The sequence below is a fragment of the Geotrypetes seraphini genome, chromosome 5 (genome assembly GCF_902459505.1).
Source record: "Geotrypetes seraphini chromosome 5, aGeoSer1.1, whole genome shotgun sequence".
NCBI lineage: Eukaryota > Metazoa > Chordata > Amphibia > Gymnophiona > Dermophiidae > Geotrypetes > Geotrypetes seraphini.
In genome coordinates, this window is record NC_047088.1 from 152890929 (window position 1) to 152916890 (window position 25962).

General features: G+C 44.6%; 1 protein-coding gene across 4 annotated transcripts in view; it reads right to left on the reverse strand.

The window, feature by feature from the left end:
• The window catches only part of STRADB (STE20 related adaptor beta), a 106821-nt gene that overhangs the window by 38091 nt on the left and 42768 nt on the right, over window positions 1–25962 (reverse strand). For all 4 annotated transcript variants that reach the window (XM_033944585.1, XM_033944583.1, XM_033944584.1 and 1 more), the window contains 5 exons: window positions 23119–23221; window positions 21602–21723; window positions 17546–17654; window positions 3593–3716; window positions 1027–1198 (listed from right to left, as the gene is read on the reverse strand). In XM_033944585.1, coding sequence (XP_033800476.1) covers window positions 1027–1198; window positions 3593–3716; window positions 17546–17654; window positions 21602–21723; window positions 23119–23221 — 630 coding nt within the window. The remainder of the gene's footprint in view (window positions 1–1026; window positions 1199–3592; window positions 3717–17545; window positions 17655–21601; window positions 21724–23118; window positions 23222–25962) is intronic.

The following is a 25962-nucleotide window of genomic DNA, read 5'->3' on the forward strand; positions in this document are numbered from 1 at the left end:
TTGTTCTTGAATCCTTGTTAATAGCCATTAATCAGGCAAATGGGATATGAGGCATTCCCTATTCGAATTGGGAATATAAACTCTGCTTATGCGGATGATATACTGCTTTATTTGAGGGAACCAGAAATTACCATTCCATGTTTACTTGAATTAATAGAGAAGTTTGGAAAATTTTCTGGATATAAGATCAATTGGAGTAAGTCTGAAGTTCTTCCGCTCAATGTTCATTGTACCAAAGGATTATTTGAATCATTCTCATTTGTTTGGAAAGAAGATGGATTAAAATACTTACGTATTATTATCAAAAATTCAATAGAGGACACAATGAAGGAGAATGAAAAATTTTTATTAAAGAAAATATCAGAAATGTGTGAGCAATGGAATCCTTTACATCTTTCTTGGTGGGGGAGAGTTCAAACTATTAAAATGATGATATTGCTTGTGGTTTGTTATCAAATGAGTACGATACCAATTTTTTTTCAGGGGTCATTTTACAAAAAGTTAAATGGTATTCTTACTAAATTTGTTTGGTTGGGTAAAAGACCTAGAATTGCTTTAGTATCTTTACAAAAGACAATTAGGAAGGAAGGGGTAAATTTTCCAAATTTTTATAGGTATCATCAAGCCTATATTTTAAGACAGGGTATGTATTGGATCCTCCCAGATCTCATGGAGACTGTCCCAGATTGGTTATATTTAGAATGGCGACTCCTGTTTCCTTTGCATTTGTCTCATTTTATAAGTATAAAATTGCCCAGAAAATATAAAGAAAATAGAATTTTGCTTGATACTTGGAGAACTTTACGTTATGTTAGTAATCTATCACCAAATCCAATTTCTAAATCATAGCTCTAACTGCAGCTATACAAAAGTAAGACATACATGCCTTTTGCCAAATAATAGGACGGCAATTTCTATAAGGTTGATTTACAGGGGCAAACACATTCTAACCGCTAAATAGTTTTGAAAAACTGCTTTACAAAATAATCATACTTAAGTTTTTCATGGGTTATTATCTTATCTAACCTGTCTCAGTAGTTCTGGACTCAGCCATGGAAGCACGGATGTACTGAAGTTTGGGAAATCATACACGACCTTTGACTTTTGACCTTTGTTAACCAGACTGCATAGACGGCTCAGGCCAGACAGAGAGATTAGACCATCCCCAGATATCAGAATGTGGCTACCTTTAACATTCCTGAAACAAACAAAAACAGGCATTTATATGAAAGCTACTGCTTGTGTCTGAATTCAAGAGGGCCTGAGAGGCATGTGGAATCTCTCAGAGAGAGAAAGAAATAAAGGTTAATGTGGATGGGCAGACTAGATGGGCCATTTGGCCTTTGTCTGCCGTCATGTTCCTATATTTCTATTAGAAAGCCTCTAATACAAGAAAATCTGTGCATTTATGTAGACAATAAAACAGGTGGAGGGGCATAATAAAAAAAAACTGTCTAAGTCCCTTTTTGGCCTAAGTCCTTAAACGTTCAAAGCAGAAGCAGGGAAAGTGTCCATAACCAAAACAAACGTCCTTGTTTTGATTATGGCTTGCCTCTACTAAACGCCCAGATCACCACTTGCCCCGATGTTGCTGGGGGGGGGGGATCGTGGTTTGACGGGGCAGGAGGGCTTGGGCTCGGGGGGATCACTCCTGTACCTGAACTGCCACAACCCGCGGCAGGAGAGATTGGGCATCTCTCCTGCCGCGGGTCGCGGCAGTTCGGGTAGAGGGGTGATCGCATCGTGGTAGGGGAGATGAGGCATCTCTCCTGCCGCGACCGTTGCGGTGGGTAGGTTGCCGGGCCGCTAAACTGATCGCACCAGCAGCCATCAGCTCAGCGGCCCCTTTTTCAGCACTTAGACCTGGTCAAAAAGGTCTAAGTGCCGACTAGGCAACCTGTCAAATGTTTTGGTTATACCTGTTGTACGCCTAGGTGTAGGTCGGCCCACCTCACCGTCCACTCTTTCCCCTCCTCTAAATACGCCTCTTTTCTCTCTGTGCATCTAGAGGCAGGGGAAAGGCCTAAGCTGGTTTTAGATACGTCTAAAAACCAGCTTTGGTTATGGGTACTTGGACGATCAGGCTTTTTGATCATCCAAGTAGCCATTTAGGACACTTTTTAGACTTTTTTTTTAATTATTATTATTATGAACCCCTTAGTGAATACATTCACTGAACTTTTACTTTTTTTTTGTAAAACATAGGCTGTGAGGTAGGATTTATTCAGGTTTTCTTTCCTTTCGATGATGCTGTGGACAACACAATGGTATTGATGAGAGTAGAAAGTTAGCTAATTGCTAAGATCCAGGATTGGATATCAGAGACATAAAGAGCCATTAATATTTTAGTATGTCATAGATTATAGCATGCAGTAACCAAAGATCCTTTTTGTTGATTACAAGAAATATTATCAATCACAGGTTAGAAATTTTGGTGTGATTTTAGATGCTTCTCTGACAACAAAAGCAGTAAATCTTATCTTCAAATTCAATATTAGTTTAACAAAGTCTTGAATATAATTTTCATCCTCCAAATCATTAATCAATAAAGATTCCTGATCGACAAACTTCTCCAAAAGGCTCAGCAGATTTCAATGTATTGCCTATGATGATACCTACATTTCTGGGTAGCGATGCATAACATGGAAGCTAGCATCATGTAGCTATAAATTTGGGTTATTCTTACCAATGTGTATCAATTTGCATTTGTCCAAAATAAATTTCATCTGCCATTTGAATTCCCAGTCTTCCAATCTTGCAAGGCCCTCCAGCAATTTCTTACAAAGTGCACTTAACAAATTTGAATAATTTTGTGTCACCTACAAATTTTATCTCACTCAATACCATTTCCAGATCATGTATAAATAAATTAAAAAGCACCAGAACCAGTACAGATCCCTATGACATATCACTATTCACATTCCTCCACTGAAAAAATATCCATTTAGCCCTACGCACAATATGATATTGCTTTTTACCCCATGGCATTTTATTTTCCTCAGGAATCTGAAAGATTTTGTTAAAAGTTTTCTAAAAATCTAGATACACTATATCTGGAATGATTCTCCAAACAGTAGTAGAGGGGGAGAGCAGGGCGAGAGATGCTGGCTTGAGAGGATAGGGGGAGATCATGTGAGTAAAGCAGAAAAGGGGACTCAGATACGTAAATGGATGGAAAAATAAACTACTCAGACAACAAAAGATAGAAGAAAAGGTGTGTTTTTTAAATTCTGAATTTATTGCATTATGTCAGCTTCCAGAAATATTTTTCAACAACATAAAGGCAAAGTAAAGTACTATGAAAATAAGCCAACCAAACTTCACTAAAGTGGGCTTTTACAAAGGTGTACTGTAGAAAAAGGTCAATAAGCGAGAAAAACTTGAAAGCTCTTTGTTTTCTCTAGTATAATTTAATGAAAATACTGAATTGTTCTAAAATTCTGGATAATAATAATTAGCAAAAATATTGTTTAAATATCAAACTTGCAGAATTTGCAAATTTTGGGCGCAGAATTCCACCGGGAGTAAATATTCTACCATACTGGAGCAAACTATTACGTATGGTAATTTAATTATAAACAGTTTCTCATACCTATGAATGTAGCCATTTTGATGCAGATAGTTTAAGCCTTTAATGGCTCCATACAAAATGTTTCCAATTAAAGCTTCATTCATTCCTTCTGGAAAATAGGTCTTTAGGAGATGACTTGCAGAGCCTGAGGGAAAAACAGAACATTAAGGTGGCATATTCTAATTAGACACATAGGCTCTGATTCTGCAAAGTGTGTCCCGATTTTAGGCAGCTGTAGTGGTCCTACAGCTGTCTAATCAGCCAATCGGGATGCACATTTAAAAAAAAAAAAAATGCTCCCCAGGCAGGCGGCCTATATTGAAGGCGCCTCCAGGAGCCTAGGGAGGCCCACAAGACACCTAAGTTCGCCTAAAAGCTTTAGGCTGGGCCAATCAGGCCTTAGGGTTAGTGGGGATGGGCGGACCCGCTATGCCTAGGGCCTGATTGGTCCAGGCTTCTAAAGCCTGGGCCAATCAGGCCTTACACTTAGCGGGGATGGGCCGGGAAGGGGCGGGCCTGCCACATTTTGATGAGGCGGGTCTGCCAGCTGGACGGCAGCAAGACCCGGCCGGCCGGCCAACACTTTAGAGGTTAGTTGGGGGGAGGTTAGTTGGGGGGGAGGTTATGAGGGTGGTAGCACGGGGGGGGTCATCAGCAGGGGGGGGGGTCCAGAGGGAGGTGTGGCTTTCCGACAGGAGGGGTTGGGCACCCTCCTGCCATCGATTGGGAGTTTTTTTTTGGGGGGGGGGGCCGTGTTCCAGCAGGAGGGGTCGGGCACCCTCCTGCCGGTGATCGGGAGAGTCGGAGAGGGGGCAGCCTTCCGGCAGGAGGGGTTCGGTACCCTCCTGCTGGCAATCGGACAGGCGGCTGCTATACTTATCGCGGCAGGGAGATCCCTTGCCGCGATAAGTGTAGCGACCGCGTCTACTCTAATCCGATTCTCTAACTGCCGTCTGTAACATGGACACCGGTTACAGAATCGGGGTTAGTGTAGGCCCGATTCTGTATAGGACACCCCTCCCGGGCATCCTATACAGAATCAGGGCCATTGTTTCTATAAGTATGCTGGTACATATAAGCTCTGCTCAGTGTGATCAGCTTTCAAAAGAAAGGTCATCCATGTTTCCCTTTAAAAATTAGTGGCCACAAGAGTAGGCCTGCTAAAAGTGGCTGTGTGATTTGTACCTGCTAATTTAGTGGGCAGTTCAACAGAGGAAAACAGTTCATTAACATATCAAAACCTACTCCTTTGACTAAAGCACATCTCAAGAACGCTCTATAGGACAGCTAAAATATATACCGTATATCAGGGGTGTCAAACTCAATCACATTAAGGGGCCAAAATCCAAAAACAGGCTAAGTTGCGGGCCAGACCCCACCCAATCTCCGCCCCAGACCCCTCCCCCATAATAGTACTAATTATAACAATTTTTTCCATTCATTTTTCATATATACACACACAATATAATCTTATTAACACATAGGGCCTGTTTTACGAAGCTGCGCTGCAGTAACAGCCCAGAAACCCATAGAGATTTAAAGGGCTTCGGGGCCTTTGCAGCTTTGTAAAACAGGCCCATAATGGTTAACCACAAAATTAAACTACACAAAGCACACTGTATGCTTCTCGACATTCAGAACACAGATAACCCCTATGCAAATACGGGACCACAAACTAAAAGTACTAATATATACAAACAAAACCCTAGGATTCAAGACTCTGCAGTACAATCCCCAGAGAAAAAGAACCAATGTATTTCTTCCTGAGCAGTACAAAGGATAGACAGCAGATGTAAATTCTCAAAATTGACACAATTCAATCACTAAATTGAAAATAAAATAATTCCCCCTACCTTTGTTGACTCCCTCCCTCCATGCTGTGCCTCCCTTCAGCGGGTGTCTTACCTTCTGGCCGTTTTATGTGGCCCGCGGTCCGATACCCCTGGTGATCTCTTGTGGCCGGCTCTCTCTTCCTGACAGTCGCAGTGTGCATGAAGCCGCGTGCAGCGGCTCCTCGTGCTTTCTGCGCCTGAACTGGAAGCCTTCTCTCTGACGTCGCAACATCAGAGGGAAAGATTCTGGATGAGGCATGGGACGCGCGAACATCTAAGATCCTTTTTGGACCTTAAAAGGTTAAGCAGTGGAACAGGATGAAGTTTAAAATAAAGACTGAGATTTAGCCGTTTAACCTAATTTCTTTGAATAGTATTACATATTTAGCTTAAATAGGCATCTTGTTGCCACTTGGACATAAGCATCCTTCTAGCAGCACAGTCATATTTTTTTACTTGTATGTAGCACTAGTTGCATATGCAAAACTCCAAGAGATGCAATTATTTTATAAAAGGGGCTTCTTATAATGCACATCCTGCCAAATACAGCACTGTGTACATCTGTTAGCACTCTAGAAAAAATAGTAGTACTAGTAGTTTTTGGGGAGCTCTAAACATATTTTATCCCAAGACAAGCAGGCATCATATTCTCACATGTGGGTGACGTCATCCATGGAACCCCGGTACGGACAGTATTAAAACTGTACTGTCACTTTAAGTTCCAAGAAACTTCGTGACTGCCTGCATCACGCATGTGCAAATGCCTTCCCGCCCAAAGTACCGTATTTTCGCGGATATAACGCGCACCATTGTAAAACGCGCACAGGGGTATAGCGCGCAGAAATCACGATGATATGTACAAAAACTTTTCTATACCGCGCTCAGGCATATAACGCGCATGCTGCCCGACTCTCCTCTGGCCACCCCGACTCTCCTTTCGCTCTCCCCGACTCTCCTCTGGCCACCCCGACTCTCCTTTCGCCCTCCCCGACTCTCATCTGGTTGCCCCGACTCACCCTGACTTTCGGTGCACTGCCCCGACTCTCCTCTGGTTGCCCCGACTCACCCTGACTTTCGGTGCACTGCCCCGACTCTCCTCTGGTTGCCCCGACTCACCGTTCACCCGCCCTGACTTTCGGTGCACTGCCCCGCCTCTCCGTGCCTGTCCCCCTTGAAGTCCTGTCCCCCCTTGAAGGTCTGCCTGTCCCCCCTTGAAGGTCTGCCTGTCCCCCCTTGAAGTCCTGTCCCCCTTGAAGGTCTGCCTGTCCCCCTTGAAGATCTGCCTGTCCCCCCTTGAAGTCCTGTCCCCATCCTGAAAGCCTGATGCCCCCCCTCGACGTCCGATTCTTCTCCCCCCTCGGCAGGACCACTCGCACCCCCACCCCGAAGGACCGCCGACTCCCCGACAATATTGGGCCAGGAGGGAGCCCAAATCCTCCTGGCCACGGCGACCCCCTAACCCCACCCCGCACTACATTACGGGCAGGAGGGATCCCAGGCCCTCCTGCCCCCGACGCAAACCCCCCCCCCCCCCAGCCGACCCGCGCCCCCCCCGGCCGACCCCCACGACCCCCCCACCCCCCTTCCCCGTACCTTTGGAAGTTGGCCGGACAGACGGGAGCCAAACCCGCCTGTCCGGCAGGCAGCCAACGAAGGAATGAGGCCGGATTGGCCCATCCGTCCTAAAGCTCCGCCTACTGGTGGGGCCTAAGGCGCGTGGGCCAATCAGAATAGGCCCTGGAGCCTTAGGTCCCACCTGGGGGCGCGGCCTGAGACACATGGTCGGGTTTGGCCCATGTGCCTCAGGCCGCGCCCCCAGGTGGGACCTAAGGCTCCAGGGCCTATTCTGATTGGCCCACGCGCCTTAGGCCCCACCAGTAGGCGGAGCTTTAGGACGGATGGGCCAATCCGGCCTCATTCCTTCGTTGGCTGCCTGCCGGACAGGCGGGTTTGGCTCCCGTCTGTCCGGCCAACTTCCAAAGGTACGGGGAAGGGGGGTGGGGGGGTCGTGGGGGTCGGCCAGGGGGGTCGCGGGTCGGCTGGGGGGGCGGTCGGAGGTTCTTGGGGGGGGGGGCGGTCGTTGGAGGGAGGGGGGTTTGCGTCGAGGGCAGGAGGGCCTGGGATCCCTCCTGCCCGTAATGTAGTGCGGGGTGGGGTTAGGGGGTCGCCGTGGCCAGGAGGGTTTGGGCTCCCTTCTGGCCCAACTACACAAAGTACGGGGAAGGCGAGTGGGGGTGTCGTGGGGGTCGGCCAGGGGGGTCGCGGGTCGGCTGGGGGACGGGCGGAGGTTCTTGGGGGGGGCGGTCGTTGGGGGGAGGGGGGTTGCGTCGAGGGCAGGAGGGCCTGGGATCCCTCCTGCCCGTAATGTAGTGCGGGGTGGGGTTAGGGGGTCGCCGTGGCCAGGAGGGTTTGGGCTCCCTCCTGGCCCGATATTGTTGGGGAGTCGGCGGTCCTTCGGGGTGAGGGTGCGAGTGGTCCTGCCGGGGGGGGGATGTATCGGACGTCGGGGAGTCGGCCGGGCAAGAGGGCTTGGGCTCCCTCTTGCTCCGATCGTGGATGCGGGTGCGGGTGGGAGCGCGTGCGAGCGGTCGTTCGGGGTGGGGGTGCGAGCGGTCCTGCTGGGGGGGTGAATCGGGCGTCGGGCGGGGTGGAAACTATGTTTAAAAACTTTTGTATACCGCGCTCAGGCATATAACGCGCGAGGGGTATGCGCGGTACGTAAAATCACGTATAACGCACGCGTTATATCCGCGAAAATACGGTAGGCTCGCAGTACCTCAGTTCTTCATTTTCTACAGAGCAAAGACGTATTTTTTGACTGAACTCTGTTCAGTCCGCTTTACCTTCCTGCTCTCACATCTTTTTTCTATACCTTTTTCTTATCAGTATTGTTCTTTATCTTTACTAAAAAAAAAAAAAAAAAGAGGAAAATTTAATTAAAATAAATATATATATATATATTTTCATCTTTTTTCTTCAAACTTGGGCTTCAGTCTCGGATTTTTCCCTCGGCGGGTTTTACACTGAGTATAATCTCACTGCTGAAATTCTTTTCCCTCTATGTCTAAATTGTCAACAGGTTTTGTGAAGTGCTCTAGGTACAGAGGCCTATTTCTATCACCAATTCTTGTAGTTGGTGTCTACTTTGTTTGGGTCCTGAACACTGAGCTGAGTCTTCTGCTCGATGTTACACCTTACAGCAGTGCTCCTTCAAGGCCAATCACATTCAACTGGACAAGCTCTTTGGCTCAGGCATGGATCGCCAAATCTTCAGAGCCGTTGACATCAAAAACTCCTGCAATGCATCAACATCAGAAGAACAAATAGCATCGGGGAAGCCAGCAAAACATTGACGCCAACGTTCTCAAACTTTGCAGGTCGTCTCTTCTTCATGGTGTGCAAAGCGCGCTCCTGCTCGGTGCCACTCAGCAGCTGAAGAAACCACAACTTCACCACCAATCAACTGGATTAACAGTGGGGCAGGAGCGCGGTAAACTAACTCCTGCCCGCTTAACCTCTGGATCACCAGGGATCGGCAGAGAAGGTATGACGGATAGGGCAGGGAGGGGGGACAGGGTGCAGAGCCTGGTAGGAAGGGTGCTGGGTGCAATGCCTGACAGAGGAGGGAGGAAAAACACATACCTCATTCCCAAGAATCTAATTATGCATTTACAAGGGTATGCCAATAAAAAGGAGCTCCTAATTTTCTTGTTTCTTCTCTCGTAATAAGAAACTCTCTTCGTCTCTCCTGAGTTGATTTGTCACATCCAGGTACAGTATATCCATATTCTTTGACCACAAAAAAGAGTTACACCTTTTTTAAAGTAAACTCTCATAAAATAGGAGAGGTCTTGTTCAAACACAAAATTCGCTATCAAAGTAGCTCAGCTCCTTAACTTCAGCAAGAGAATCTTCAAATATTGCTGTGAGATCTTGCAAATTGTGCTTAGTAATCCCACTTCCAATTCCGGGTATGTCCCCTGTTCCAGAATTCATTCTATCTTTATTAACCAGTAAATATTATGCTTTATTTATAGTGGAATACTTTGCTGTGTAAAACTGAAATTTTCTTGTAGAAATTTTTTAAATACTTCAACTGGAGACATAGCTACAATTTTTCAGCAATTTAACACCCTAAGGTTTAAACGTCTATTAAAATAGAATCTTTCAAGGTATTAGTTTCTGTCTGAATCTTTTCTATATAATCTTGTCGCAACTTTTCAACATTTAAGGAGAAAGCATCGACTTTGACTACCAATACCTCCAAATCCTATGCAGTTTTCCCCACCATCTCATCCAGCTTCCTTATGGCCAGAAAAAGTGTCTCCAGAGTAACAGTTGGCGCAGTAGTCAGCTCTCCAATCGCTCTTCCCACCATGCAGTTCTACCACAGGAGAAGCTCCTCCTAAGTCCAGTTCTGAGGTCTCCTCATCCTCTCTCCTGGGGCTCGACTCGAAACTCTGTGCCTCTGCTGGACATGGAGATTATCGGGGGAGGGGGGGGATAAAGAAATGTCCTGCTCCAAAGAATCATGTGCTCTCACGCTCAGCTCCGCCACAGAGTCGAAACCCTGATTTCCTGGCTGAGTGTTGGTGGCATTCTGCCGTTCGAAAATCTGAAGTGTAGACTGGATTGGGGAGGACAAAATAGCTGGAGACATTACGGCTCTCGGCTCTCTCTTCCTCTTAGTATGAGGCATTGAAAAAAGCAGTAATTAATCCAAGGATTACAAGAAAAAAGGTAAGCAGCAGCAAGTATTATATTGAGTGTTCAGAACATCGTCAACAATCGTCCGCCATCTTGTCTCTTCCCACTTAAACTCTTATTCCATTTGCATATTAGTATTCTTGAAAAGATATTAGGAGCATGTTCTTCACTGCTTGTGGATGTAAAACTTTACACTTGATTGCCAATTTGGATATGCAGGATCAAACTGAATAAGTAATCTGCAAATGCTTGAATTGCATAATGATTGGCTCTGAGTTTCAGTTATTTTATGTGGAGAATTGTTTCTGGAACAGTCCATACGCCCTACATCTAGAACCACATCAGGAAGCTCTCCACTTATGCCACTTGGACATAAGCATCCTTCTAGCAGCACAGTCATATTTTTTTACTTGTATGTAGCACTAGTTGCATATGCAAAACTCCAAGAGATGCAATTATTTTATAAAAGGGGCTTCTTATAATGCACATCCTGCCAAATACAGCACTGTGTACATCTGTTAGCACTCTAGAAAAAATAGTAGTACTAGTAGTTTTTGGGGAGCTCTAAACATATTTTATCCCAAGACAAGCAGGCAGCATATTCTCACATGTGGGTGACATCATCCATGGAACCCCGGTACGGACAGTATTAAAACTGTACTGTCACTTTAAGTTCCAAGAAACTTCGTGACTGCCTGCATCACGCATGTGCAAATGCCTTCCCGCCCAAAGTAGGCTCGCAGTACCTCAGTTCTTCATTTTCTACAGAGCAAAGACGTATTTTTTGGAGGTACAGTTTTGGAGGTATCTGTGGTCCATTTCAATTGAAATTGAGGGGCATGCATCTACCTCCCTCTAGGAGGTTGGCAGGGTCCTCTCACTATTGGATGCTCTGTATGAAAGAGCTGAAAGGTGCATAGACAATTTACGTGCAAGACAATCACGCACGGACAACTGAGCGCGAGACAACTGAGCGCAAGACAATTGAGCGTGAAGACAAGTGAGCGCGAAGACAACCTAGTGTAAGACATTTGAGCGCGAAGACAACCTAGTGTAAGACATTTGAGCGCAAGACAATTGAGCGCAAATTATTTTCCGTAATGTGCACGAGCGGGACAACTGAGCGCAAGACAACTGAGTGCCGGCAGGTGAGCGCAAGACAACTGAGCTCAAGACAACTGAGTTCGCTGCGCTCAATTGTCTTGCGCGGAGATATAGGTGCGCGCAATTGACTGTGAGCGCGATTGTCATTGCGCTGAGTTGTCTGCGCATTTTTGTCCGCGCGCGATTGTCTTGCGCGCTTTTGACCTGTCACCGAGCTGAAAAGTAGTATTATAGTTGAATGAGGCTGAATAAACCGGCCCGTGTTCCCTCTAAGCTGAGCAGGTGTCCTCCAGCTGCATTGCTACCACTAGGGGGTGGAATATTTTCAGTCGCTAAGGACAGGTATGTTCCCTGGAGTCCTGCAGAACTTGCCTGTCCCTCACAATTGAAAAATGTGACAGTAAAACAGCACCCTCTATTGGTGAGACTGTGGGTGGAGGACTCCTGCTCAGCTTAGAGGGAACATACAGATAGATTAATGGTACATGAACCATGGAGGTTATGTGCCCTATCAGCTGCATGATGTTCTTTGCTGTGACATATTTCTTTGTACACAAAGCTTGTAGATATTCTTGCTAATGAAGCTACAAGTATGAGCATTGTCATGTGGATCATTCCTCCTATCAACTGTTAAGTCTTGGGTGGGGGTGAATGTTGATTTTTCTTTTATTTACTAAAAACCCCACACTTGACAGGACTTAAAAATTGTATTTAGAGAAGTGACTGCTTGAGGTCTATTATGTTATCAGTCAGTAGTCTAAATAAGGGAATACAAAAATTCCTTGTGTATGTTATGCTATTGCTGCTATACACTTCAAGATGACTCTTGGCACAGAAGACAGGCCAAAGGGTTACACTTTATACTAATTCAGTTCAGCTCAGTTTATATGAAATATCACAAATATAAAACACAGTTAAAATCTAAGTGGTTTACAGTAAAAAGTAAACAGGGCGGGGAAACAAACTAATAAAAAAATTGACAAAACAAAGAACAGGACAAGACGTGATTGGAATACAAGGAGAAAATAAAAAGAAATGCTTACAAGTCGTCTGTAATGTCTGTTCAAGAATTTGAAAAAAAACCTTGTTTTTGGTAAATGGGAATGTGAGGAAGTTCCTAGGCAAACCCTTGTTCCCCTTAATGTACATTCTTCCCAGGTCACCTTAACAGACCCGAACTCTGGAAGCCTAGGCAGAAGGGCCATAGCCTAGGATCAGGGAGAACAGACCTTCTAAATATGAAAGAATCAGAAAGGCCCTGTAGAGGGAGTTGAGGGAAGACTACCCTGCCCTACCAATGGTGGCTGAAGGTAGCCTCTGTTTCCTGCTAGTAATAGCTGAGGGACCATTACGAAGAAGTTTTGAGTACTACAGCCTGCAAGGTAGAAGAGGCCTCATATCCCCTATAATAAAACCCTAAGCGAAGAAAGAAAAGAAAAGAAAGAAAGAAGTCTATTCTAGCACCCGTAGCGGGCTTAAGGACTAGTAAACAGTATATTTGAGGGGCACATATTAATAGAACACATTTTTGTGTTTGTCATGCCTATTATAGAACACATTTTTGTGTTTGTCAGATGGTTACATTGAAGGATTACTAAAATTAAATTGATTTGTACACCTGAGAGAGAAAATTATATAGTGAACCCAACTGCATGAGTAAAAGCATACAGACTTTTTTCTGGCTTAAATTGTCTGCTGCCTGTACATGTGGGGGGCCTATGTCATATACACATCCTTGAGGTTGTGAGATACCAGCCAATGGTCTTTCCGTAAAAAGGACAAAATAAAACCTACTGAATTCATGCTGAATTTATCCAAGATTAGTCTCTTGACGTTTTGGAAGTATTTGAAGTAAAATCCCCTATTCCACTCTGATAATATCTGTTCTATTGCATAAAGAGGGGGGAATCTATTTTCTTTTGCAAGATTTTGCACTGATCCAAAGGATGTGCACAGAGGATTAAGTTCTTGAATCATAGGTCAGACTTCAGATGCAATCTATATCCATTTCTGATAATATTTAGGATCCAGTTGCCCAATATTATAGCTTCCTGATCGTTTAGAAAGTGAGCTGTTTTGTCTCGTTCTGGGATCTCCAAAATTTTGGAATATCCAAAAACTAAGCTCTGGTTTAACTGGCTTGCAGTTAGAGGTTTTCTGCATTTTATTTCTCTCCTAACTTTTCATTTTGTTGATACTGACTTTGTGCCTTTGGAGGTCTAGACCTCATGTAAGGGTTATATGGTCAATACCTCTTTTTTTTTTTTTGAAATTCTTTATTTATAACACTGGCAAATCCAACTGGGAATACAGAACAAAGCAATACAATCAACATAATTTCCACAGCAAGTGTAATAACACATTATTCACACAATCGGTGCACCCCTCATCCCAGAAACCCTCCAGAAACCACCCCAACACAATAACCCCCCCTTAAGAACCTAGCCCCCCTTACTCTAGCACCCCTCTTAACCCACCTCTCCCCTGAGAGACGACCAAGAGATCCCAACCTACCCCATCTCCCATCCCCTTACATAGAGGAGTCCTCTAATACTAATAAGGGGCCAACTCCATACCCCAACAAGGCCCCACCCATCCCTGTTTTATTCATCAGGGCAAAGCGTGTCCCTTCCCTCTACCTCTAAAAATCTATCCCATATATCTACATATTGTTGCCAGCGACGGGTCAGTAAGGCAGATAGTCTATAGCGCTCACATACCCGCCCCAATTTGTCCATCATTGTCAGTCGGCATCGTTGGACTCTTCCAATAATAGGCCAACACCCAGCCAGCTATAAATGCCAACCTAGCCAGTTTATCCTGGGTATCATTCACCACCCCAGGTAGCACCTCCAATAATGAAGTTTCTGCCCTCATGGCCACCTGGCTCTGAAGAAGTTGACCCACATAGTCAAAGACCTGTCCCAAATACCTTGTAATCCGTGGGCATCCCTACATGTAATAAAATGTACCCTTTTGACCACACCTTCTCCAAAACTGATCTATATATGAAGTATATATTTTATTGAGCAGGGCTGGTATGATATACCATATCAGTAGGAGCTTAATTGCATTTTCCACCAATTGCGGTGCCACTGCTATATGGTGAATTCTCATAGCAATCTATTCCCATTCCTCCCCCATATACATGATCCCCAAGTCCATACTGGAGCCCCTAATAACATTTCAAACTGAGAGTGCTGTAATGCCTTAGGTTCCCCTACTTTAGCCCTCATTATATAATTTTTCACCTGCAAGTAATCCCCCTGCTCCAATTGAAATTGAGCCTGAACATCTGGGAATAACTGGATATTCTCCCCCTCTAAGAGTTGGCAAAAGTACTGTTGGTCCCTACTTTCCCATTGCCTAAAAATGTCCCCCCTCCCTACCTGGGAGAAAATCGGGTGCAAACAATATAGGAAGAAATTGAACACCCTGGGCCTTACCCACCAGCTACTTAAAATCCCCTTTCCACACCTGTAAAATCTACCTAGTAAATGGATTATCTATCTCTCCTAATTCCTTATCTCCTAAACCCATCTAAGGGAGACAACGGAGAGTACTAACGCCTCTTGGTCCCTCTAAAAGCCCTTGCTCCACCTGCACCCATAATTTGGGAAGAAGTGCATGCCAATCCACAACCGCCCTAAGCTGTGCTGTTCGATAATACATATCCAAATTGGGAATGCCCTTGGGAATGCCCAATCCCCCCTCCTTCTTAAACTTGAACATGGCATACTGAGCCACTCTGGGATGCCTACCCCCCCCAAATATGTTTCAGAATGCTCCTATGCCATCTTTGAAAATATACTTTAGGAATTTCAATAGGCAAAACTTGAAATAAATACAAAAATTTAGGTAGTACCATCATCTGTACTACTTCCATTCTACCCATCCATAAAAGATATTTGTCCCAACGAGCAAAATCCTGCACCACCGAAGAAGGCAACGTGATATAATTAAGGCAAAACAACGTGATATAATTAAGGCCCAATCAACTCCTATCTATACCCCTAAATATCTAATGGAGCCCTTTACCCACTTAAAAAGAACCTTGTGCTGTATCTCCTGGATTTCATTGGCTGGCACCGAGATATTCAAAATCTCTGTTTTAGTCATATTGGCCTTGAACCTCGAAAGCTGCCCATATTCAATCATAAGATCCTGTAATGCCTGAAGTGACCTTACCGATCCCTCCACAATAACTAAAATATTGTCCGCAAGTAGAGATAATTTATGCTCCACCCCATGAATTTGTAAACCCCGTACTGTGTGCGAGTGCCTTATCTTTTGCACCAAGGGCTCAATCACTAAGCAAAAAGCAATGGGGAAAGCGGGCACCTCTGTCTCGTCCAAAGATGAAGCTCAAAGGGTGTGGAATAAGCCCCATTAATTTTGGCACAGTGTTAGAATCAAGGAGATAAAATGTTGTCCCATTCTCATCTGTCTGAGCACTGCCTCCATAAACTTCCAATCCACACGATCGAAAGCCTTCTTGGCATCCACTGCTACTGCCAATCAAAAAGACCCAGATCTCTTCACCTGCCACACCAAATTCAACACCCTCCGGATTCCATATGCCACCTGCCTCCCCCCTATAAATCCTACTTGATATTATATTTCTAGAATGGTATGACACTAGAGGTGGTGAAGGGCTTATCTTCCTTATTAGTTTTAATGTAGCAATTCAATGTATATCTACTGGGGCTCTGAGCTCTCTGTCTTTTATGGTGCTGTTGCTTTCTGACTGAGCTCTTAGAACTGAAGTTTTATCTTTGTACTAGCACCAAGCAGGAGATGCCATCATGGAAATCCTATTGATTTGCTCTGTCCCCTTCAACGCTTTGGAGCCAGAGGAAGGTAGTTTCCCCTCACAGCGCCATGGCAACATAAGAACATAAGAACATAAGCGTTGCCTCTGCCGGGTCAGACCAGGGGTCCATCGTGCCCGGCAGTCCGCTCCCGCGGCGGCCCCCCAGGTCCATGACCTGAAAGTGTTCCCTACCTAACTTAAAATACCCATACCCTGTTCACTCAATGTCCTGTAAGGTAAATCTCTATCTGTACCCTGTTATCCCTTTCGCTTCCAGGAAGTCATCCAGTCCCTTTTTGAACCCCAGAATTGTACTTTGCTCCCTGTTTGGTATTGCTGATGTATTCAGAGCAAAGGCAATGGCACCTCGCGGAGACCTGTATGCAGACAAAGTCAATGAGTCACAAGAGACTGTTCATCTTTGAAAACTTGCTGTTTATGATTACTATTATCAGGCTTTGTTTTTTTGACTTAGGAAATTCAGAATGAATGTTTTTCAGAATGCTTACCTAATGTCTTATGCTTACCCAGTATTTCCTCAATTTAATCTTTCTAATTTTTCAAGCTCATAGTGAGATTCAGGTACATTTTGAACAGTCACTGACAATGCACAACTCATTCATAACAACATAAGAACATACATACAGCAGGCATATCGCTTGTGACTGACATTTTATGATTATAACCTGGGCATCACTTAAATCCTGGTTCCACTTCATGCATGTTAAAAATAGACTTTGTGAGATCAAATTAAAATAAATTTTGAAGCTGTTTTCAGCACAAAACTGTTGTGAGGCGGTGATTGACAGATAAGGCATTTCATGAACAGCTGCAACCGTTGATCTAAAGGACTGACAGTTACAATTACAGTAGCTGGCACGGGAACTTTTGTACACCCTTAAAAAGCTTTTCCACAGTTTTTTTAATCCCAAGGAAGCTAATTCCAAGTGGCGCAACCTTAACAATGTCACCCATTTGCGTAGCTGCTTTGATCCTTGCTGCACATAGAGACACAGACTTTAACATACAGAAAAACCCTTTATAAAATGACTGCCCTCAGACATGTAAATGTAAATAAAACTCAACATCTAAAGACTGTCAATTATGGAATTGAGCTCAAATTCAAATTCCTGGAATTCCGTAGTGGTTTTGAACACCTGTACCAAGTACCTTCAAACTCACCTCCAAATTCCATGTCAAATGGAACAGTTAGTCAGGGGTTGTTCTAATTCCCTCCACTGTATGGCATCTACTACTAATTCTGTGAAAAAAATCATTTATGTTATTCCTGAGTCCAGCCCCTTTCGCAAATATGACCCCTAAAACCAAAATTTCCCCATGTGAAATCTTGCCCTTATGCTTACTCCAGATATGCCTTTTGGGGTCCTTAAAGTCTTATTTCATTACACTAATAGTACAGACCTAACAATACGAATGTAGTGGTACAGTATAAAGTTCCTTTCCTTTAAAAGTTGATTCACTACTCACTGCTCAGTTTCTTAAAACATTAATTCTCACCATAGGTCATGAAGGGAGAGATTGCCCAAAGCCAGTTCCCAGCTGTAAACACAGTACATAGTGGCATAACATTGGGGTGCTGGAAAAAGTGGGATAGGATCACTTCATTCTGGAGAGTAAAATGAAAATATGCGAGTTACCATTTAGTCTCAACATAACATGTTACAGCTTCCAACTAGATTAGACTAGGGGAGAATAAGGAATGCTACTATTCACTGCTTTAAAGCCCACTGTAGACCAGGACAAACCATGACCACTATTATATGTGACTCAGGTTCTTCCTATCAGCGCCAAGCATCCTAACTTTCCACAGTCCATGTAGTCTATTTTTTTGTTTTTTTTAAAATTTATTAAAGAAAACAAGTCAAGCACATATACGCTGGTACAGAATTTTCACAGTAATGTAAAAACTAAAAACCTCTGAAATACAACACTGGCAAAACAGCATGAGTCCAAGTTTTGGTTCTTATAACCCAGACTTGACCAACAAGAAACTACCCCACAGCAAGTCCACCCCTTCCTCCCCCTAGCCAACCCTCTCAACGACTAACAGTAGGCAACAAAGGTACCACTGGTTTCTGTAATCTATTTTTAATTTGACTCATTACAGTGGGGGATAGAGTATCCATGTAATCATTTTTAATGCTTCTCCTCTACAGTGTTATTAATAGCCAGAGAACATTTCTGCCCCCTTAGTTCTGTGGTTAGCTAATATAATACGCATTCACCTTCTCTCTATTATCATCTCACGTTTTGATTACTGCAGCTTTTTATGCAGGTCTTCCTCTTTACTCCCTCAATGGCTATAGCTAATCCAGTCAACTGCTGTAAAGATTCTTTACTACTATTAATTATTTCTACAGCGCTACCAGACGCATGCAGTGCTGCACAGAGTCACAAAGAATAAGAAAACAGTCCCTGCTCGAAAGAGCTTATAATCTAAACAGGCAAGCCAGACAAATAGGATGCTGTGGATATAGTTAAGGGGAACAGTTAATCAGCAGGCTGTGTTGGAGGGCTGAGGAGTAGGGTAAGGATTGAAAGCTATATCAAAAAGGTGGGTTTTCAGTCTGCTTTTAAACAAGGAAAGGGAAGGGGCTTGATGGACAAACTTGGATAATTTATTCCAGGCATAGGGGGGCAGCTAGGTGAAAGGAATGAAGTCTGGAGTTGGCAGTGGAGGAGAAATGTAACGCTAAGAGTGACTTAACTGAGGAACGGGAGGTATATAAGGAGAGGTATATAAGGAGAGAGAATCGGATCGGAGGGTTAGTGAATCTAGCCCTTAGTCCCTAATTCCTAAAAGGCACATCAGGATGTTCCTCCTACTCAGAGGCGATGTCCTCATTTTTTTATGTATGTGTGTGATTGATGAGTCCTGCTCATTAACAGCTCTATAATTGTCTGTCTCTGTGTTCCTAGATAATTTTTGTATTTGATATAGAGAGTTGCGCGGGGACAGAAATCCCACCCGTCCACACCCGTCCCCGCCAAAATCCCACCCGTCCCCGTGAGGAATCCCTCCGTCCCCATCCGTCCCCGCGAGGAATCCCCTCCGTCCCCACCCGTCCCCGCGAGGAATCCCCTCCGTCACCATCCTTCCCTATAAACTTCAGAAATAGTTATTTTATTTAATTATGCTACTGAATTAAAGGATCTGGTAGAGACCCATTTACAAATAAGCAAAGAGACTTTATGAATTTGGAAATATTAATTGGGAAGAATACATACTTTGTAAATGGGTTTCTACCAGAACCTCTAATGTAAATATAAAATATAAATACTCAGCTGATGAGAGCCCACAAACTGTCAGCTGAGGACTTCCTTTGCAGTTGGCCTGGGGTCCCTTTTGCCAAGCTTGGCAGGCAGCAGTAGCGTCCCTGAGTCACAGATGCTGGCACCTCAGTGGCTCATGGATGCTGCCAGCGACTGCTGCGCTTGGTGGAGCGGACTTCTGACCATCTCTAGAGGAGGTCCTCTGCTGGCGGTGCTTGGGGATCCCCACCAGTCACAGCAAGGGCCAACAAGTACTTCAACACTGTAGAAATAAAACCAGAAATGCATTTCCTTTTCTTTTGAACACAAAACAAAGATATCTGCCATATACATTTCCCAAGGCAGATGACTCTATGCAATGTCACCTCGGTAACAAAATACAAAAATAGACAAATACACCCCCTCCCTTTTTACTAAACCATAATAGTAGGTTTTAGCACAGGGAGTTACGCTGAATGCCTCGCGCTGCTCTCAATGCTCATAGGCTCCCTGCGCTAAAAAACGATATTGCGGTTTAGTAAAAGGGAGCCATAGTGCAAAATATAGACAGCAGATATAAATTCTCAAAACAGACACATTTTGATCACTAAATTGAAAATAAAATCATTTTTCCTACCTTTGCTGTTTGGTGATTTCATGAGTCTCTGGTTGCACTTTCTTCTTCTGACTGTGCATCCAATCTTTCTTCCTTTCTTTCAGCCTCCTGTATGTTTCCTCTCCTCCAGACCTCATTCTCTCCCCCAACTTTTTCTTTCTGTCTCCCTGTTCCCCCTTCTTTCTGTCTCTCTGTCTGCCCCCTTTCTTTCTTTCTCCGTGCCCTCCCCCAAGCCACTCGGTTTGCTGCCACCGCCATCGGGGAATAGCCCCCAAGCCACCGCTGTCCCAAGCTTTCCCTGCAGAAGCGTCGTGCTGACCAGCATTCCGCTCCCTGACGTCAATTCTGATGTAGGAGAGGAAGTTCCGGGCCAACAAGGCATTTCTCCTCATTCCATCCAGCCTGAGCCCCATCTCTCCTTGATCCAGCATTTCCCTTCTGTGTTTGTCAGAATTACCATTCCACCTATTTTCCAGCATCACCCTTCTTTGTGTCCATCTCACCTATATCCCTATCTCACCACTTTTTCAGAATCTTCATTTGTCTCTGTCCTTGTCTTTACCCCATGTTCACCATTTGCCTTTTCAATGTCTTTATCTCCCCCCCCCCACACTTTTTCAGCATTACTTCTATGTCTCTATTTCACCTCCTCTTCATGTCCCCTCTGTATCTCTATCCTTATTCAGTAGGTCCTGCTTACTCTTTCTCTTCTTTGTGTCACTATCTCCATTTTCAGCTTTCTCCCCTTTTCCTTTGTTACTGCACCCTGTAGCCAGAATCTTTCCACCCTCCCTCCACTCCGGCCCAGCCCAGTATGAAACATTTCCTTTTGTTTCCCTCCCCTCTCTCTTTCTCTCTCTCTTCTCCTCCCTCACCCACGAGTCCTGCATCTGGCCCTCTCCCTTCTACCTGCACCTGGCAACACCCCCCTGCTCTGCGGCTCTCTTAAGCAACTCGTCAGCAGTAGTGATCAAGACAAGCTGCCGACATCGAGGCCTTCCCTCTACGAGTCCCGCCTTTGTGGAAAAAGGAAGTTGAAACAAGCGGGACTCGCAGAGGGTAGGCCCCGACGTCAGAAGCTTGTGTCGATCGCTGCTACTGAGTTGCCGAAGAGAGCCGCGGAGCAGGGGGTGTGGCCGGAAGCAGGCCGGAAGGGAGAGGGCTGCTGGAAGAGATAGAAGTTCCGGAGTATGACACCGACCCGGGCCAGGATGATTTCTTTTTCAGGTTGCTGCTGCCACCCCCCACCCGAAATGACAAAAATAGCCTAATGCCGCGTCGGGAAATAAGCCATGCTGAGCAGTGAGCTCAGCACGTACACAGATGAAAGCCTTGCTTGCTGATTGGTCCGGCGGCACGGCGGGGCGGGGCCGCCGGACCAATCAGCAAGCAAGGCTTTCATCTGTGTACGTGCTGAGCTCACTGCTCAGCATGGCTATTTCCCGCCGCGACGCTGGACTTGTAAGCTGCATGCCTGCATCGCCAGAATTTAGGTAGGCTGTTTTCATCCCTGTGGGCGTCCCTGTGGGAGTCCCGTGGGTCAGGGGGCATCCCCGTGGGAGTCCCGTGGGCCAGGGGGGGAACCCGCGGGATCCCCGCGATCCCCGTTCCCGTGCAGACCTCTAATTTGATAGTCTATTTTGTGCATATCATAATGCAGAACCTTTAAACTTATCTTCATTTACCTGTAGGATTTTTAAATGTTCTTCTGAGCAGCTTTCCAGGTCAGTAATTTTCACTGTCACTAGTGTTCCTGTAGGTGTATGGCGAGCGAGGTAGATTGAAGTTAAATCATTGAATCCTCTTCCTGTAATCCAACAGAAAAGTATATTGCGTACTTTGCAAATAAGGCAGTTGAGCTAGCCATTAGCACTTAAGGTGTGGTGCTTACAGAAGAATGTCAAATTAGTTACAAATTCAGAAATCTAAAATATGATTTAATTTTATATAAGTGCATCAGCATTTTGATGTGAGCATTGGAAAGGAATTAGGCTAAAATATGACATCTGTCTAGGGTCTAGTGCTCTCCCCTAAGAAGTGGTTGTTGGGCAAGACATGTCAATTTGATGTTGAAGTCAATGGTAGACACTGTTTCTAGTTTAGGAAATGCTCTCTAAAGATGGCTGAATTGATATATGGAAGACTCTCTAAATTGTTTTGGTTCTACATAAATTGTTCATCTTAGCTAACATCTGAAAAATGTACAGAATCTGGCCTCAGATATAGGGCTCTCCCAGGCATGAGATGAAAATGCCAACAGGTATTGTCATTCTGGGAAATGATTTTCAAATTGAGTCAGGAATTGCAAGTATAGTATTTCTTATCCCTCTGAATATAGTTTTACCATGATTGCACCATTTTCTACAGCCAACTGAAGGAAAGCATGTGGTGTCAGATACTCCTAAAAGAGCTAGCTCAAGGGTAATTTTAATTGCAGTAAATCCTTGTTCTACCTGAAAAAAAGGGTTGTTTGTTAAAAATGACCCCAGGGGTTATGTGCATATAAAGTATTATGTTTGGGGGAGTAGTTTTTCTGGAACACAGATAGAGTCATGATGTATGACATTCTTTTTCACGGAGAGGGTGGTGGATGCTTGGAATGCCCTCTCAAGGAAGGTGGCAGAGAGGACAACGGTGATGGAATTCATAAAAGCTTGAGCTGAACACAGAAGATCTCTAACTAGAATATGAATGGGCAAACTTTCACAGTTTGAATTGGATAGGCTAGAGTTAAGCTTCAACAGCAACTCCAGTAGTTGGAACCTAAGGACAGTACCTGGTGAATTTCTAAGGTTTATGACCCAGAAACAAAGAAAAAAAAAGAACATTTAATTGTGACATTATATTGCATGGAGATACAGGGCAGACTGGATGGACCGTTCAGGTCTTTATCTGCCGTCATTTACTATGTTACAATATATTTCCACCTGCTCTCGAGCTGATATAAATATATGTGGCTACATTGCAGAGTTTCGGCTAGAGGCCCTGTCAAAATGTGCATGTGGCCTGAAAACAGGAGGTAAGAATTGGAAGTGTATAAATCTGCAACTTTAAGGAAGTTCTTACATTTAAAAATTGTATAATGCCTGGTATTAACATATATGTTACTCTTAAAGATCATTATAATACCATCAAGAAGGACTACATGGGATAGAAATGCCACATTTGGCTGCAACATAGAGATAAAACAGGAAGACATTACCTAATTCCACCTGAAACTCATAGTGGGAGATGTCAGAAGAGCATACTGGCATTTCAACTCCTCCAGGAAATGGAGGACTCCAGGGCAAAGACAGCTCATCTGCCTAGCAAAAGAACAGAAGATAACATATTGGGTGTAAGCAGCCACTTTGCTTTTGAAAAATAAAACAAAAACATACAAATCTCAGAGTTTAGTATTTTAAACTCCATATGCTCAGTATAGTTGAAGGAAATTATTAATGAAAGGACTCTTAGAAAAAATGACTTCACTATGATAGCTGTCTGTCCTCTCTCAATGAAAGAGCATTAGGACCCTCTCGACAACCCTGAAGACAAAGGCTGAACCTGGAGTAGACAAAGCAGAAGCCAATACAGGATTGGGAGGAAGACAGTCAGAGTAGATCTTGAAGCACAACAGCTTGGTTCACAGGAGGCAGGTTCTTAAGTAGAGAAGGAGAAAGGAAAAAGCGATGGCCTGTGAGGCAGATTCTTAAGTAGAGAAGGAGAAAGGGAAAAGATATGGCCTGGGAGGCAGGTTCTTAAGTAGAAAAGGAGAAAGGGAAAAGAGATGGCCTGGGAGGCAGGTTCTTAAGAAGAGAAGGAGAAAGGGAAAAGAGATGGCCTGGGAGGCAGGTTCTTAAGTAGAGAAGGAGAAAGGGAAAGAGATGGCCTGGGAGGCAGGTTCTTAAGTAGAGGAGAAAGGGAAAAGAGATGGCAAGGTGAAAAGGTACTACTAAAGAATTGGGTAAAAAGTCTGAATTACAGAAAAAAATAGTAAAGAAATAAGAAAAAAAGGAAAAAAACTTCTATAAATAATGGACATCAGTATGAGCCCTTAATGGATAAACGGGAACTTATGGCTCAGGCAGTATCTCACAGTATCTGATGCCCATTATTTATAGAAGTTTTTTCCTTTTTTTCTTATTTTTTTCTGTAATTCAGACTTTTTACTCAAGGGATTAAGTGTGTTAGCCAATTCTTTAGTAGTATCATTTTTAGGATAGTATTGGCTATTTTCCTAAGGGTTATAGTATTGTGCTGTTAAGGTGAAAAGGTACCATGAAAAAACTATTGTCCCTTGCACCAGCAAACAGAGGCGCTAGGCCAAAGACTGAGCACCAGATCAGAGCCTACCACCTGCTGGAAGGTAGAGAAAGATACTGGATTGTTCCAGAGAGCACCACACAATATATCCAGTGATGTCACTGATTGAATTCAGTTTTCTCTACCTCCATCTGCTGGTGGGAAGGGATAACACCAGCTGGTTCAGAACAGTGTAAGCCGATGCTAAGAAATACATAAAAATGAATGCTTTCTCTAACATCTAAACCCACTCAACAAAAACCAGAAAGTAAAGTTGTTGTAAAATATTTAAAAGCACAAAAAGGTGTAAAACTGGTGAGGTAAAATAAGTAAAAAGCAAAACATGACTACCTATCTCTTCTGCTACAGAAGACAGACCTCAAAGAAAGCAGGTGTAAAAGATACATAAAGAACGGCTTTCAAATTGGCATCCTCTGATGATTATCAAGTAGAGGAAGGAATTCCTAATAATGAACCATGGAAAGAATATGAGAAGTTTATGATTATCTTGCTTATAGAATAATAAGCTTTGAGTTGATGATGAAGAAAGTGTTATTTATAGTGGAATTACTGAAGATATTTTGCCGAAACTGGGATCCCAGTTGGGTATGATAGCATGAAATTTCACTAAAGACAGCACTGGTGGAAACATTGCAGAAAATGTGGAGCGGGAGAAATGGATTATAGTACTTCAGCTTTATCTATAATAATAAAATGCTAAGCGTGCATGCGTACTCTTGCCACATGTTCCCTGAGATCTGATCTGTCGGGATGTGGCCACAAGAGTGTGCATGCGTGCTTACCAGCATCTCTCTCTCTCTCTGGCAGCGAGCTTGAACACTTGCAATTACCTGACAAAGTTCATTTTTTAGCTCAAGCCACCGCCGCAGCTGCTCTCTCGAATCGCACTAGGCGGGGATCGAGAGAGGAGCTGCGGCGTCGGCTTTGAACTAAAAAATGAACTTTGAAAGCAGGCCGGGGACTGCAGCCAGCTGCCGAACGCCTACACGAGCGAAGTGAGGAGCCGGCCCGGGCGACGCAAGGTCCATGCCCGACCCCAGCTCTGCCTAGCGCTGGTTGCACGGCCAAGCTGTTGCCGTTGCTGCTCCGCGCAACCCCGGCTTCCTCCTCTTCCCGCAGCTTCCCCGGGGGGGGGGGAGAGACGGCGCGCGACGGCGAGGAGGGAGTGGGAGCAAGGCGCAGGCCGCGGCGGCTTGAGGCAGATGTCGGTGGAGGGCAGACAAAAAAGAACGGAGGTAAAGGTTGCTGCTGGACATGGGAAGAGGTGCTGATGGACGGAGGGGGCAAAAAAAGGAAGGGAGGCCTACTGCTGGACAGGCGGAGCAGAAAAGAGGTGCTGCTGGACAGGGGAAGAGGTGCTGATGGAGGGGGGGCAGAAAAAGGAAGAGAGGCTTACTGCTGGACAGGGGGAGTAGAAAAGAGGTGCTGCTGGACGGGGGGGGCAGAAAAAGGAAGGGAGGCCTACTGCTGGACAGGGGGAACAGAAAATAGGTGCTGCTGGACAGGGTGGTGCAGAAAAAGGAAGGGAGGCCTACTGCTGGACAGGGGGAACAGAAAAGAGGTACTTCTGGACAGGGGAAGAGGTGCTGATGGACAGGGGGGCAGAAAAAGGAAGAGAGGCCTACTGCTGGACAGGGGGAACAGAAAAGAGGTACTGCTGGACAGGGGAAGAGGTGCTGATGGACAGGGGGGGCAGAAAAAGGAAGGGAGGCCTACTGCTGGACAGGGGGAGCAGGAAAGA